The sequence below is a fragment of the Phyllobates terribilis genome, unplaced genomic scaffold (genome assembly GCF_046119375.1).
Source record: "Phyllobates terribilis strain yellow unplaced genomic scaffold, ASM4611937v1 Scaffold_489__1_contigs__length_1346288, whole genome shotgun sequence".
NCBI lineage: Eukaryota > Metazoa > Chordata > Amphibia > Anura > Dendrobatidae > Phyllobates > Phyllobates terribilis.
The window spans coordinates 544,986-557,354 of NW_027363249.1; the positions used below are offsets into that span (position 1 = coordinate 544,986).

At 43.9% G+C, this 12,369-nt stretch overlaps 1 protein-coding gene across 2 annotated transcripts in view; it reads left to right on the top strand.

Annotated features, from left to right (window-relative positions):
- The window catches only part of LOC141230050 (uncharacterized), a 349,419-nt gene extending 345,228 nt beyond the window's left edge, over window positions 1–4,191 (top strand). The window contains exons 5-7 of one of the 2 annotated variants that reach the window (XM_073667542.1): window positions 19–116; window positions 315–405; window positions 2,692–4,191. In XM_073667542.1, the coding sequence (XP_073523643.1) occupies window positions 19–116; window positions 315–405; window positions 2,692–3,941 (1,439 nt within the window). In that variant the 3' untranslated portion in view covers window positions 3,942–4,191. The remainder of the gene's footprint in view (window positions 1–18; window positions 117–314; window positions 406–2,691) is intronic. The other variant, XM_073667543.1, reaches the window with a different exon arrangement.
- The last annotated feature ends 8,178 nt before the right edge of the window (window positions 4,192–12,369 follow it).

The following is a 12,369-nucleotide window of genomic DNA, read 5'->3' on the forward strand; positions in this document are numbered from 1 at the left end:
TGTATGTGTTTCCTCCAGATCTATCCAGTAAGAGGACAACACCAGAGAGATGTCCCCGTCCTCTTCTTCCACAGGACTGTAAACAAGAAGACCCCAATGTTCCTCAGGATCATCAGGTAGATGGAGAGAAGGTGTCATGAGATCTCCCCTATGATGTGTAGACGGCTGTGAAGGTCTTGTGCTCAGTCTTGTTTTATCCACCAGTATTATATGTTTTATACTAGTGTAATGAGAACGGTGGAGATGGCAGGATTAGAGCTGATCATAGATGTGACTTCTCCATCTGTCTGTGACTTTTACAATATTTGTTTCAGGGTGAAGATCAGACCCATATTAATACTACAGAGACATATGTGAGGGGTGATGAGTGGTGTAAAGAGGAGATTCTTACATATGACTACCCAGGTGAGTAGTAACCACCATATGCAGAGAAGTCACAGATTCTTCTCTGTCACCGGCTGTGGCTGTTTTATCGGTTGTGTAGTCCGGCCATATCACAATCGTGTGATCACCATTTTGCTTCCAGATCACAACATTCTCATCCACCCAAAACTGTTCAAATGACTTTGGGTAATGAAAGCCCTTTTCTACAGAACTTACAACCTGGAGGATCCACCTACCCCCTGGGATTAGGAGACGCTGACCCTTACCTGTCTATATCTATAAAATACAAAGCCAAATGACAGCTTATGCAGAATGTGCTAACAAGTGAGAAAATCACTTGCAGAAAAATATTCTGATGGGCCTCTAATAGAAAGCGGAGAGTAATGATACTGTTGGCTTCCTAGATCCCTGATATCTCTCCTTTCTGTGCCGCTGAATGTCCTCATATGGTCCCTACAAGACCAGGTCCAGTCTTTCTGGCCAAACTTCACTTTTATGATCGAAAATATTAAATGTGCAGTGAGGGACAAGTGTGAATTTCTGTACAATAACAGCAGAGTTTCCCTTTATCCTGACTTTTCAATTTCTTTTTAAACCAACTAACTTTAAACAGGATTGTGATAAACTACACAGAAAGCATTCCACCTGTGCCATGATATATCTCTAAGCTGTGCGTGGCTGATGGCTGTAATATACATTTATTCACGCCTGCAGGAGATGTGTTGGCTCCAGCCCTGGTTTCATGGATTCACTCAACGTCATAAATTCCATTATGTTTTCAATCCTAAGGAATTCAGATTACTGCTCAATCTCTCCTGAAATGGGGGCGCTAATACTTTCTTTACTCTTTTGGTCAGGACTCATAGTAGCTCCAATGGTTTATCATAAATGAGTGCAACTCCGGTTTAGTGTTGGCGTTCTCCCCCCAAACATACGTTCTTGTTGAGGATGTATCATATTTTTTTATGTCTTTTTTTAACAGGTTCATTCTGTATGATAGCTTGATTGTGATGGGATCTGCCTCACTTATGTGAGTCTGTAACTCCCTGGTAGTCTTTAAAAAAGGTCTCCATTTCCTCTTCCAAATGCCCAAGATTTAAATTTAAGACACCTCAGCTCTGCACTATTATAAAAAGTTCTCTTTAAATGTCTAATATTTCTTCTTAAAACTCATCTGATAGAAAATATTGGCCCTTACAATGGTTTACATTGCTAAGAGCCACCGAGCCCCATACTCTTAATTACCCCAAAAAGGTTTCACCACTAGTTACTCTTTTTTTTTCTGAAGAATACAGTTGAGCTTCATCATTTCAGTAGTTATGTTATTGGGTTTGGTCACAGTTTTGCCCATCATCCTTTAACTTTTTTAACCCCTCCATATGGATCTGGACTTACTCAGAGACCCCTACACTTGGGCCATGGTGCTACCTGATGTTCTGTGGAGTGAGATGGGAAGAAGAATAATCAAGTAGACGGGTCGTTACCAGGAGGGCAGAGAAAATACAAACTCAGAAGACACAAGAGTAGTCAGTAAACGGGCCGAGGTCACAACAGGGAACAACTACACAAGCCGGGAGCTGAGCACAGAGGACTGAACCAGAGGAGAACAAGGCTGCATCTGGTAGCTTCTAGCAATATGCTTTGAGATTTAGTAGGGTGCGGTGCTTTCCCATTGGCTGAAGTAGGGAGCAGATTACTCCAGCTGACAGCACATACGCCCATACTGCCAGACTGGATGGTACTACTGATCCCAGCAACCCTAATCTTAGGGGATGAAGGGAGCCCGTCTTGCCCAGAGCTTTTGATTCTGTCTTCTCCTCCATCACCAATGCCATCTGCTGAGAGAAGCAGACGTCGCAGGAGCTGATCCCAGAGAAAATGGGACACACCAATTGCTGAAGTTCTAATACAACAAAATGGCAGAAAACCAGAGCAGTAGAAATCCCCATAGAGTAGTGACGAATTTGACTTCACAGCCACTTTCTGGAAATTAGCACGCCATGGATGTTGGAGAGTGAAAATAGCCAATCTGCCATTTTATTACCCAACACATAGTGCCCAGATTGTGCTCCAGGAGACACACACCGTAAATTAAGTGGGTTCTTCTCACTACATCAATGCCAAATACATGGTTGCTAAATGTGGTTTGGACACAGTCTATTAGACTGTGAACTGTCATTGTCTTGGTGAATAATACAATATTTTTACATAACTTGCCATTTCTACGGACAATTTAAGTAGAAATGTTCAAAAATATAAAATTCAAGGATATTTTATTAAAAAAATAACAATTGGTTTTATTCTTAGCAGATGTCTGTGCCAGGAGACCAGAGGGACAGCTGACATCTTCAATTTTTAAATGGGATGAGCTTGATATCACACAGGATACAACTGAAGTGAATGCCATTACTCCAGATATACCATCGTCCCTTCACAGCAAAGATCTGTCTTCTGATTCATTAGCGACTACTAAGGAAATTCAAAGTCACAAAATAAGCATTAAAAAACAAACTACTCCTAAAGCAAAGAAGCCATTTTTATGTTCAGAATATGGAAATAGTTTTCCCATCGAAAAGTCTTTACTTAAACATCAAAAAATTCACACAGCGGACAATAGATTTTCTTGTTCCAGGTGTGGGAGATGTTTTAACCAGAAATCAGATCTTGTTAAGCACCAGAGAATTCACTCAGGGGAGAAGCCATTTTCATGTTCAGAATGTGGGAAATATTTTATCCAGAAATGGAATCTTGTCATACACCAGAGAACTCACACAGGGGAGAAGCCTTTTTCATGTTCAGAATGTGGGAAATGTTTTGTATGCAAATTACACCTCGTTAGTCACCAGAGAACTCACACAGGAGAGAAGCCTTTTTCATGTTTGGAATGTGGGAAATGTTTTGGATGCAAATCCCACCTTGCTAGTCACCATAGAACTCACACAGGGGAGAAGCCATTTTCATGTTCAGAGTGTGGGAAAAGTTTTAATCAGAAGTCAGATTACATTAAGCACCAGAGAACCCACACAGGGGAGAAGCCTTTTTCATGTTCAGAATGTGGGAAATGTTTTGGATGCAAATCCCACCTTGCTAGTCACCAGAGAACTCACACAGGGGAGAAGCCATTTTTATGTTCAGAGTGTGGGAAAAGTTTTAACCAGAAGTCAGATTTCATTAAGCACCAGAGAACCCACACAGGGGAAAAGCCTTTTTCTTGTTCAGAATGTGGAAAATGTTTTAACCAGAAAGCGCATCGTGATAGCCACCAGAGAACCCACACAGGGAAGAAGTCTTTTCCATGTTCAGAATGTGGGACATGTTTTAACGACAAATCAGATTTTGTTAACCACCAGAGAACCCACACAGGGAAGAAGCTTTTTTCATGTTCAGAATGTGGGAAATGTTTTATCCAGAAATGGAATCTTGTTATACACCAGAGAACCCACACAGGAGAGAAGCCTTTTTCATGTTTAGAATGTGGGAAATGTTTTAACCAGAAATCGCATTTTGTTAGACACCAGAGGACCCACACAGGAAAAAAGCCGTTTTCCTGTTCATAGAATCATAGAATGTTAGAGTTGGAAGGGACCTCCAGGGTCATCGTGTCCAGCCTCCTGCTCATTGCAGGATTTACTAAACCAGCTCAGACAGATGTCTGTCCAGACTCTGTTTGAAGACTTCCATTGAAGGAGAGCTCACCATCTCTTGTGGCAGCCTGTTCCACTCATTGAACACCCTCACTGTCAAAATGTTTTTTCTAATATCTAGTCAGTATCCTCTCCCATTCAGTTTCATTCCATTGCTTCTTGTGTTTCCACGTGCAAATGAGTGTAAGGATGTTCCTGCTACATTCTGATATCCCTTCACATATTTGTAGACCGCTATTAAGACTCGTCTTAGCCTTCTTTTTTGCTAGCTAAACATTCCCAAATCCTTTAACCTTTCCTCATAGGACATAGTTTGTAGTCCTCTCGTCATTTTGGTCGCTCTTCTTTGAACTTGCTCCAGTTTTTCAATGTCTTTTTTAAAATGTGGTTCCCAGAGCTGGACACTATTCCAGATGAGGCCTGACCAAGGAGGAGTACAGAGTGATAACTACTTCACATGATCTAGATTCTATGCTTCTCTTAATACATCCCAGAACTGTATTTGCCTTTTTTTGCTGCTGCAGCAAAATGTTGACTCAAGTGTTAAAAAAGGGCTGTTGCTTAGTTCTATTTCTCCAGATCTGTAACTGTAATTTTCCTTTTTCTTGCCCAGATGTAGGATCTTGCATTTCTCCCTGTTAATTACCATTTTATTAGTCGCTGTCCATTGTTCAAACTTATCTAGATCCATCAGAATCCTTTCTCTGTCTTCTGTAGTGTTAAGGCCCCGTCACACTAAGCGATGCAGCAGCGATCCCGACAACGATACGACCTGTCAGGGATCGTTGCTGCATCGCTAATACATCGCTGGTGAGCTGTCAAACAGGCAGGCTCACCAGCGATGAGGGGAGCAGCGATATCGTGGAAAGAATCGTTCCACGATGTCCTGCTCCCGTTACCAGCCTGCTGCTTAAGCAGGAGCAGGCTGGTAACTATGGTAAATATCGGGTTACTAAGTGCACGTGTGCCCCTAGTAACCCGCTGTTTACCATGGATACCACTCTGCTACGGTGCGCTGGAGCCTCCGCTCACCGTAGCAGAGTGGTATCTATGGTAAACAGCGGGTTACTAAGTGCGCGCGTGCCCCTAGTAACCCGATATTTACCATGGTTACCAGCCAGATCGTTGGTCCCGCTGGTCACACACAGCGATGTGTGCTGGCCAGCGGGAGGCCAACGACCAAAAAAATGGTCCAGGACACTTTGCAATGATCAGCGACCTCACAGCAGGGGCCTGATCGTTGCAAAGTGTCACACATAGCGACATCGCTGGTGAGGTCGCTGGTGAGTCACCAAAACCGTGACACAGCAGCGATCTCGCTAGCGATATCGCTTAGTGTGACGGGGCCATTAGCTATCCCTCCTAGCTTTGCATCATCTGCAAATTTGATTAGTTTACCTTCAGTTCCCTTATCTAGATCATTTATAAAAATGTTGAACAACATTGGGGCCAGGACAGAGCCTTGTGGTACCCAACTTGAAACACTCTTCCAATTGGATGACCAACCATTTATTACCACTCTTTGCGTAAGATCACTGAGCCAATTATGAATCCACCTAACTGTAGCCTTGTCAATCTCATACTTGGTCATTTTTCAATAAGGATAGTATGAGATACTTTATCAAATGGTTTGCTGCAGTCGAGATTTACTATATCTACCGCATTTCCCTGATCCAGCTTCTCAGTGATTTCATCATAGTAGGGAATTAGATTAATCTGGCATGACTTGGTTGCTACAAAGCCATGCTGGCTCTGGTTAATTACTGTATTCTTATCCAAGTACTTGCATACATGCTGTTTAATTATTTGTTCAAAGATCTTTGCTGGTATAGAAGTAAGGCTCACTGGCCTGTGATTTCCAGGCTCCATCTTCTTTTCTTTTTTGAAGATAGGAACAACATTTGCCCTTCTCCAATCTTCTGGGATGTCTCCTCCAGGATTTTTCAAAGATTCTGGCTAGTGGTTCTGCAATTTCCTCTGCTAATTCTTTAATACCCTAGGATGTAATTTATCTGGACAACTAGATTTATATTCGTATAACTTAGCTAAGTGTTCCCTCACTGTGACGACACAGCTTCTAATCTTAATTAGCCAGACGTTAAGATTTGTTAAGCCAGGAGAAATACACTATTATCTTTGTTGACTTTTGAATGTGTGTGTTTGTTTGGTTAATAATAACAATAATTTTTATTTATATAGCGCCAACATATTTCACCGCTTTACAATTAAGTAGGGACATGTACAGACAATAAAACAATACAATGTATCATAATTCAACAGTACAGGAGAAGTGAGGGCCTTGCTCACAAGCTTGCAATCTATATGGAAATAGGGGGACACAATAGATAGAACATTGTCTTCCTTCAGCCAGTATCAGTATCTAAGTGCAGTTACTGTGTGCTATTGGGTGCATGAAGGATGTGGAGACAGAGGAATAGGCAGGAGCAGATTAAGACTAACATTTAGGAGGGAACAGGGGAGAGTTATGTTAGTGAGCTGAGGTCATAGGCTTGTCTAAACAGATGTGTTTTTAAAGCACGTTTAAAACATGGGGGCTAGATATTAGTCAAATTGTTTGAGGTAGTGCATTCCAGAAAACTGGCGCAGCATGAGAGAAGTCTTGGAGACGGAGTAAGCGAGGTTCGGATTAAGGAGGATGTTAGTCTTAGATCAGTTGCAGAACGAAGGGCACAGGAAGGGTGATAGACAGAAATGAGGGAAGAGATAAAGGGCGGTGCAGAATTGTGGAGAGCTTTGTGGGTGAGAGAGATGAGTTTGTATTGTATTCTGTAGTAAATGGGTAACCAGTGCAATGACTGGCACAGGGTAGAGGCATCGGTGAAGCGGCCTGATAGAAATACGACCCTGGCTGCTGCATTAAGAATGGACTGGAGAAGAGAGAGTTTGTTTAGAGGGAGGGTTGGTCAAGAAGGACGGTGACTCAGTGTTTGGGACACTGATGTTTGTTATTATGCTAATTGAATATTGTACTAACCCAGCTAGTTTATTTACAAGAGCAGGGGGATTAGCTCAAACAGTGAGACCTGAGTGAGCCCTGCACCTTCCCCCCAACTTGTGACTAATAACCTTAGCCACATATGTAAATATAAAAAGGGTTTTCTATGCTGCTGCAAAGAGAATCAAGGAGAATCAGAGAGACATTCCTCAGGACAGAAGATGGATAGCATCCTCAGATTTTGATTCTACACAATAGGGACACAATAGGTTTCCAGCCTAAAAGTATATAGTTCTGACTGGAAGGATACTGATCTGCTTCATTGACCATCAGAGAATTCATGGATACAACTAGGTATCAGGGTTGCTACAATGAGGTCACCTGGCACCATGGCTATTTTGTTTGGGGTTGCCAGGTGGGACCCTCCATCGCCTGGAAACCATGGAGACATTCGGAGAAGCCAGATTGGGAGCAGCCTGTCATCTGGCCCAATGGAAACTATCGAAGAGGCCAGGGTGAGACCCTCGGGTCTCCTGGCCTTGTACCTCGATGGACTGTCAGCTTCATAAGCTTGCCGCTACCTCTTCTCTGTGGGGACCCGCCAAAAGTGAGGGGCCACTAGTTGAGGTAGTTGATGCTGGAAGTCCCAAAGTCGCAGCTGCTCTATTCTCAATAGGCCAGCGGAAGGGTGAGACTGTGTAATTTTGCACCATCTCGGATATTTTCTCAGACTGTTCTATATGTTTGTTGTCTGTTTAGTGGTTCAATAAAATATTGCCACACTGTTTTACCCTCACCCTGTCTTGTCTGAGTAGTATTATGCCCACGGAAGACCCTCGGGTCTTCACACTCGCCATCTCTCTGTTTATAGATAGTGTATTCTTGTATTCCTTCGATAGCACCATGAAGATCAGTTCATGTTACAATTTCTTTCTTGAAGACATATACAAAATAGGAATTTAAAAGTTCAGCCTTCTCAACGTAATTTTTTACCAATTCACCCTGTTCATCCTGTAAAAATTCTATAGCATCTGACTTTTCTTTTGCTTTTGACTAGAGATGAGCGTTGTTCGACTCGAACTGTTCGCCAATCTGAAATTCGAGCTGTCTTGGGCAGTGTTCGAGCCGTTCGGCGAACACGAACGATTTGAAAAAAATTCGGCTGTTCGAGGTTATGTTCGATAACTGTTCGTGCACCAAAATCATAACTGGATTTTTTCTCAGTAATGATGAAAATTAATGTTAATACGCAGTTTGAGTGTACAGCGGGGTGGGGGGAGGGGCAGGGGATGGATCTCTGCAGGAATAATGAAGATCTCCATTTTTTTTTCTCTTTCCCGCAGTTACAGTGGGGAGGTGCAATCTGTCAGCCTATCAGCAGCGCACACACGGAGCGAAGTGCTTTTTTTCACACAAGCAAGGGCATGTGTCATTGGCAGTGTATGTCACATGTCCTTGCCCTATAAGACCCAGCCATTTTCCCCGTCGCCACCATTTTCTCACTGCTGCAGCTGCGTGTTAGACGGCACCGCTGTTGCTGTGTGCACTATACCTTGTTAATTTCAAGCCAATTTTCGCACAAATCTACAGATAGCTTGGGAGTAGGGAATAGTTGTGATTGCAGTCCTTTTAAGGACTAGGTTACATCATTTCCTATGACTTTTATCAGACAGGTCTGTGCTCTTAAATAGATAGGTTGTGGGAGTAAAGAGTAATTGTAATTGCAGTCCTTTTCAGGACTAAGTTACATCAGTTCCTATCAGTTTTTGCCAGGCAGGTCTGTGCCAGTGCTGTGCAAGTTTTTTTCACAGCATTTGGCTAAATCTAGCAAAGCTAATCCCTTTTGGCCTATTGCAGAGTGTGTTAGTCAGTGGAGTAGCCTATCTGTGTTGCAAGCTACACCACCTGTGTATAGAATACCAATTTTTTTACTGCACCTAGTGAAGTGAAACCTTTTGGGCATAGCATCATTCTATTAGTCCATCTATACTAACCTCCACCAGGTTGCAAATTGAATATAATATTTTTTTGCATCTAGCTCTGAAAAAATCTTTGGCCTTCTAGCAGTGTGTGGGACTTGTTCTATTAGTCCATCTATACTGACCTCCATCAGGTTGCAAACTGAATATAATTTTTTTCTGCATCTACCTCTGAAAAAATATTTGGGCTTCTAGCAGTGTGTGGGACTTGTTCTAGTAGTCCATCTATACTGACCTCCATCAGGTTGCAAACTGAATATAATTTTTTTCTGCATCTACCTCTGAAAAAATATTTGGGCTTCTAGCTGTGTGTGGGACTTGTTCTATTAGTCCATCTATGCTGACCTCCATCAGGTTGCAAACTGAATATAATTTTTTTCTGCATCTACCTCTGAAAAAATATTTGGCCTTCTAGCAATGTGTGGGACTTTCTCTATTAGTCCATCTATACTGACCTCCATCAGGTTGCAAACTGAATATAATTTTTTGTCTGCATCTACCTCTGAAAAAATATTTGGGCTTCTAGCAGTGTCTGGGACTTGTTCTAGTAGTCCATCTATACTGACCTCCATCAGGTTGCAAATTGAATATAATATTTTTCTGCATTTAGCTCTGAAAAAATATTTGGCCTTCTAGCAGTGTGTGGGACTTGTTCTATTAGTCCATCTATACTGACCTCCATTAGGTTGCAAACTGAATATAATTTTTTTCTGCATCTACCTCTGAAAAAATATTTGGGTTTCTAGCTGCGTGTGGGACTTGTTCTATTAGTCCATCTATACTGACCTCCATCAGGTTGCAAATTGAATATAATTTTTTTCTGCATCTACCTCTGAAAAAATATTTGGGCTTCTAGCTGTGTGTGGGACTTGTTCTATTAGTCCATCTATACTGACCTCCATCAGGTTGCAAACTGAATATAATTTTTTTCTGCATCTAACCCAGACAATAGTTTTGGCCTAATACCACAGTTTGGCCACTCAGCTCTGCTCGGTTCCCATCCATTGTTTTTTTGTGCAAACAACTCCAGAGTTGTGAATTAGTTAACCACCAAAATGAGTGGAAAAAGGCCTGCTGCTGGTGGAAAGGGGAATAGGCGTGTTGGGAAGGGGAAAAAAGGTTGTGTCCGTGGAGTAGGTGTTAAAGCAACAGTAAGATCTGCAGAAGAAAGACCATCTTCCAGCAAAACTAAAATGTCTACTTCTTTTAGCGGACAATGTGATAAGATCCCTTTCTTACGGCCACGCCAATCGCTACAAATTCCAGATGCGGCTCAAAAACAGCAGGTGCTTCAACGGATATCAAGTGCTCCTTTAAGTGGGCTCTCCTCCACATCAACTTCAACATCACAAATACTCCAGTCCTCAGAGGTGTCACCCCAATCGCACTTGCTTCCTCACAGCTCCCAAATCTCCAGCTGCCCGTCTGAGTATGAGGTAGAACAGATGGTTGAGTCTGCAGAGCTGTTTACTCGTACTATAGCCTGGGAATCAGAGGTCGACTCCAGCGCTTCTGTGAATCCAGACGAGGAAATGATCTGCACTGATGCCCAGAATCTTTATGAGTCGGATCCAGGACCAGACGCAGAAGGTTCTGACCATAATGTAGACCCTCATTCCCAAACTGTAACTCCTGTTGGTGGAGACAATGAGGAAGACGATGATAAGACTCAAATACCTGATTGGAGCGACAACTTTAGTTTTTTGTCAGGGCAGGAACAGGTTGGCTCTGAGGACGACGGGTGTGATAACGCACAGGGTGATGATGATGAGGTTGGAGATCCCACTTACTGTCAACCCACAGTCAGCCAAGAGATGAGGTCATCAGAGGAGGTGGAGGAAGATGCTAGTGACGACGAGGTCAGGTTGCGCCTTCCTGGACAGAGATGTAGTACTGGAAGCACGTCAACAACTGCATCCTCAAACACAACTCTGCCTCTGACCACAAGTCGTGGTGGCTCTTCAGGTCGCATGGGTGCTAAGCCTTGCATAGCCTGGGCATTTTTTCAGATCGATAAAGATGACCCAACTCGTGTTATCTGTAACATTTGTCAACAAAAGCTAAGTAGAGGCCAAAAAATACATAGTTTGAGTACTTCATGCATGAACCGGCACATGGACATGAAGCATAAGTTGCAGTGGGAAGCTCACTGTGCTACAATGCGGCCTAGCCGGCCGGGCCAACTATCGTCTGCCCCATCTTGTGCATCTGCGGCCTCTTCCTCCTCTGTGACTGGGGTGACAGCAGTCACACCTGTTTTGGGACGCAGACCTGCCACCTCTTTACCCGCAACAGCCAGCGTGATTGGCAGGTCATCATATTCTTTGGAGGTGGTAACACCAGCTGCTGTTGAGCGCTGTCCGACATCGATAGCACCACCTTTGGATCAAGGCAACCTAACATGTCCGCCTGCATCTTCCTCACAGACCGGCAGTTTGCCGGGGACACCCTTATCAACCCCGTCTAAGCACAACAGCCAGCCCTCAGTCCCTCAGATGTGGACAAGTAAAATACCATTTCCACCTAGCCATGAGAAAGCTAAGAGGTTGAATTTCACCATCTGCAAGCTCTTGGCTGCAGAAATGCTGCCTTTCCGCCTGGTGGACACAGAGGATTTTCGAGACCTTATGTCCGTCGCAGTGCCCCAGTACCAGATGCCCAGTCGGCACTACTTCTCAAAGAAAAGTGTGCCTGCGCTCCACCAGCATGTCGCACACAACATCACCGCTTCTTTGAGAAACTCTGTGTGTGACAGGGTGCATTTCACCACAGACACTTGGACGAGTAGGCATGGACAGGGGCGTTACATGTCGCTGACTGGGCACTGGGTAACTATGGTGACAGCAGGACAAGGGGCTGCTGTCCAAGTCTTGCCGTCCCCACGAGTTGTGCGTCAATCCTCTTTATCTCAAAGTTCCTCCACTGCTTCTGCCTCCTCAACCTCCTCTCGGTCCTCCACCTGCACCCAAAGCCTGTCTGGTCATGCCACAAGCTTTCTAACTGCGCAGAAGGGATCCTGCACACCTCCTTACTATGCTGGCAGTAGGGCTCAACGTCAACAGGCGGTTTTTACTTTGAAATGTCTGGGAAATGTGAGTCACACAGCTGAGGAGTTGTGGTCAGCTCTGGAGAACCAATTTCATGAATGGTTGTCTCCACTGGACCTGAAACCAGGGAAGGCCGTGTGCGACAATGCTGCAAACCTGGGTGCGGCCCTTCGCCGGGGCAATGTCACACACGTGCCTTGTATGGCTCACGTGTTGAACCTGGTTGTCCAGCAATTTTTAGCCCACTATCCCGGACTAGATGGCCTTCTGCAGAGGGCACGGTCGCTGTGTGCTCACTTCCGCCGTTCGCATCCCGCAGCTCAGCGACTTACATCTCTACAGAAGTCGTTGGGCCTGCC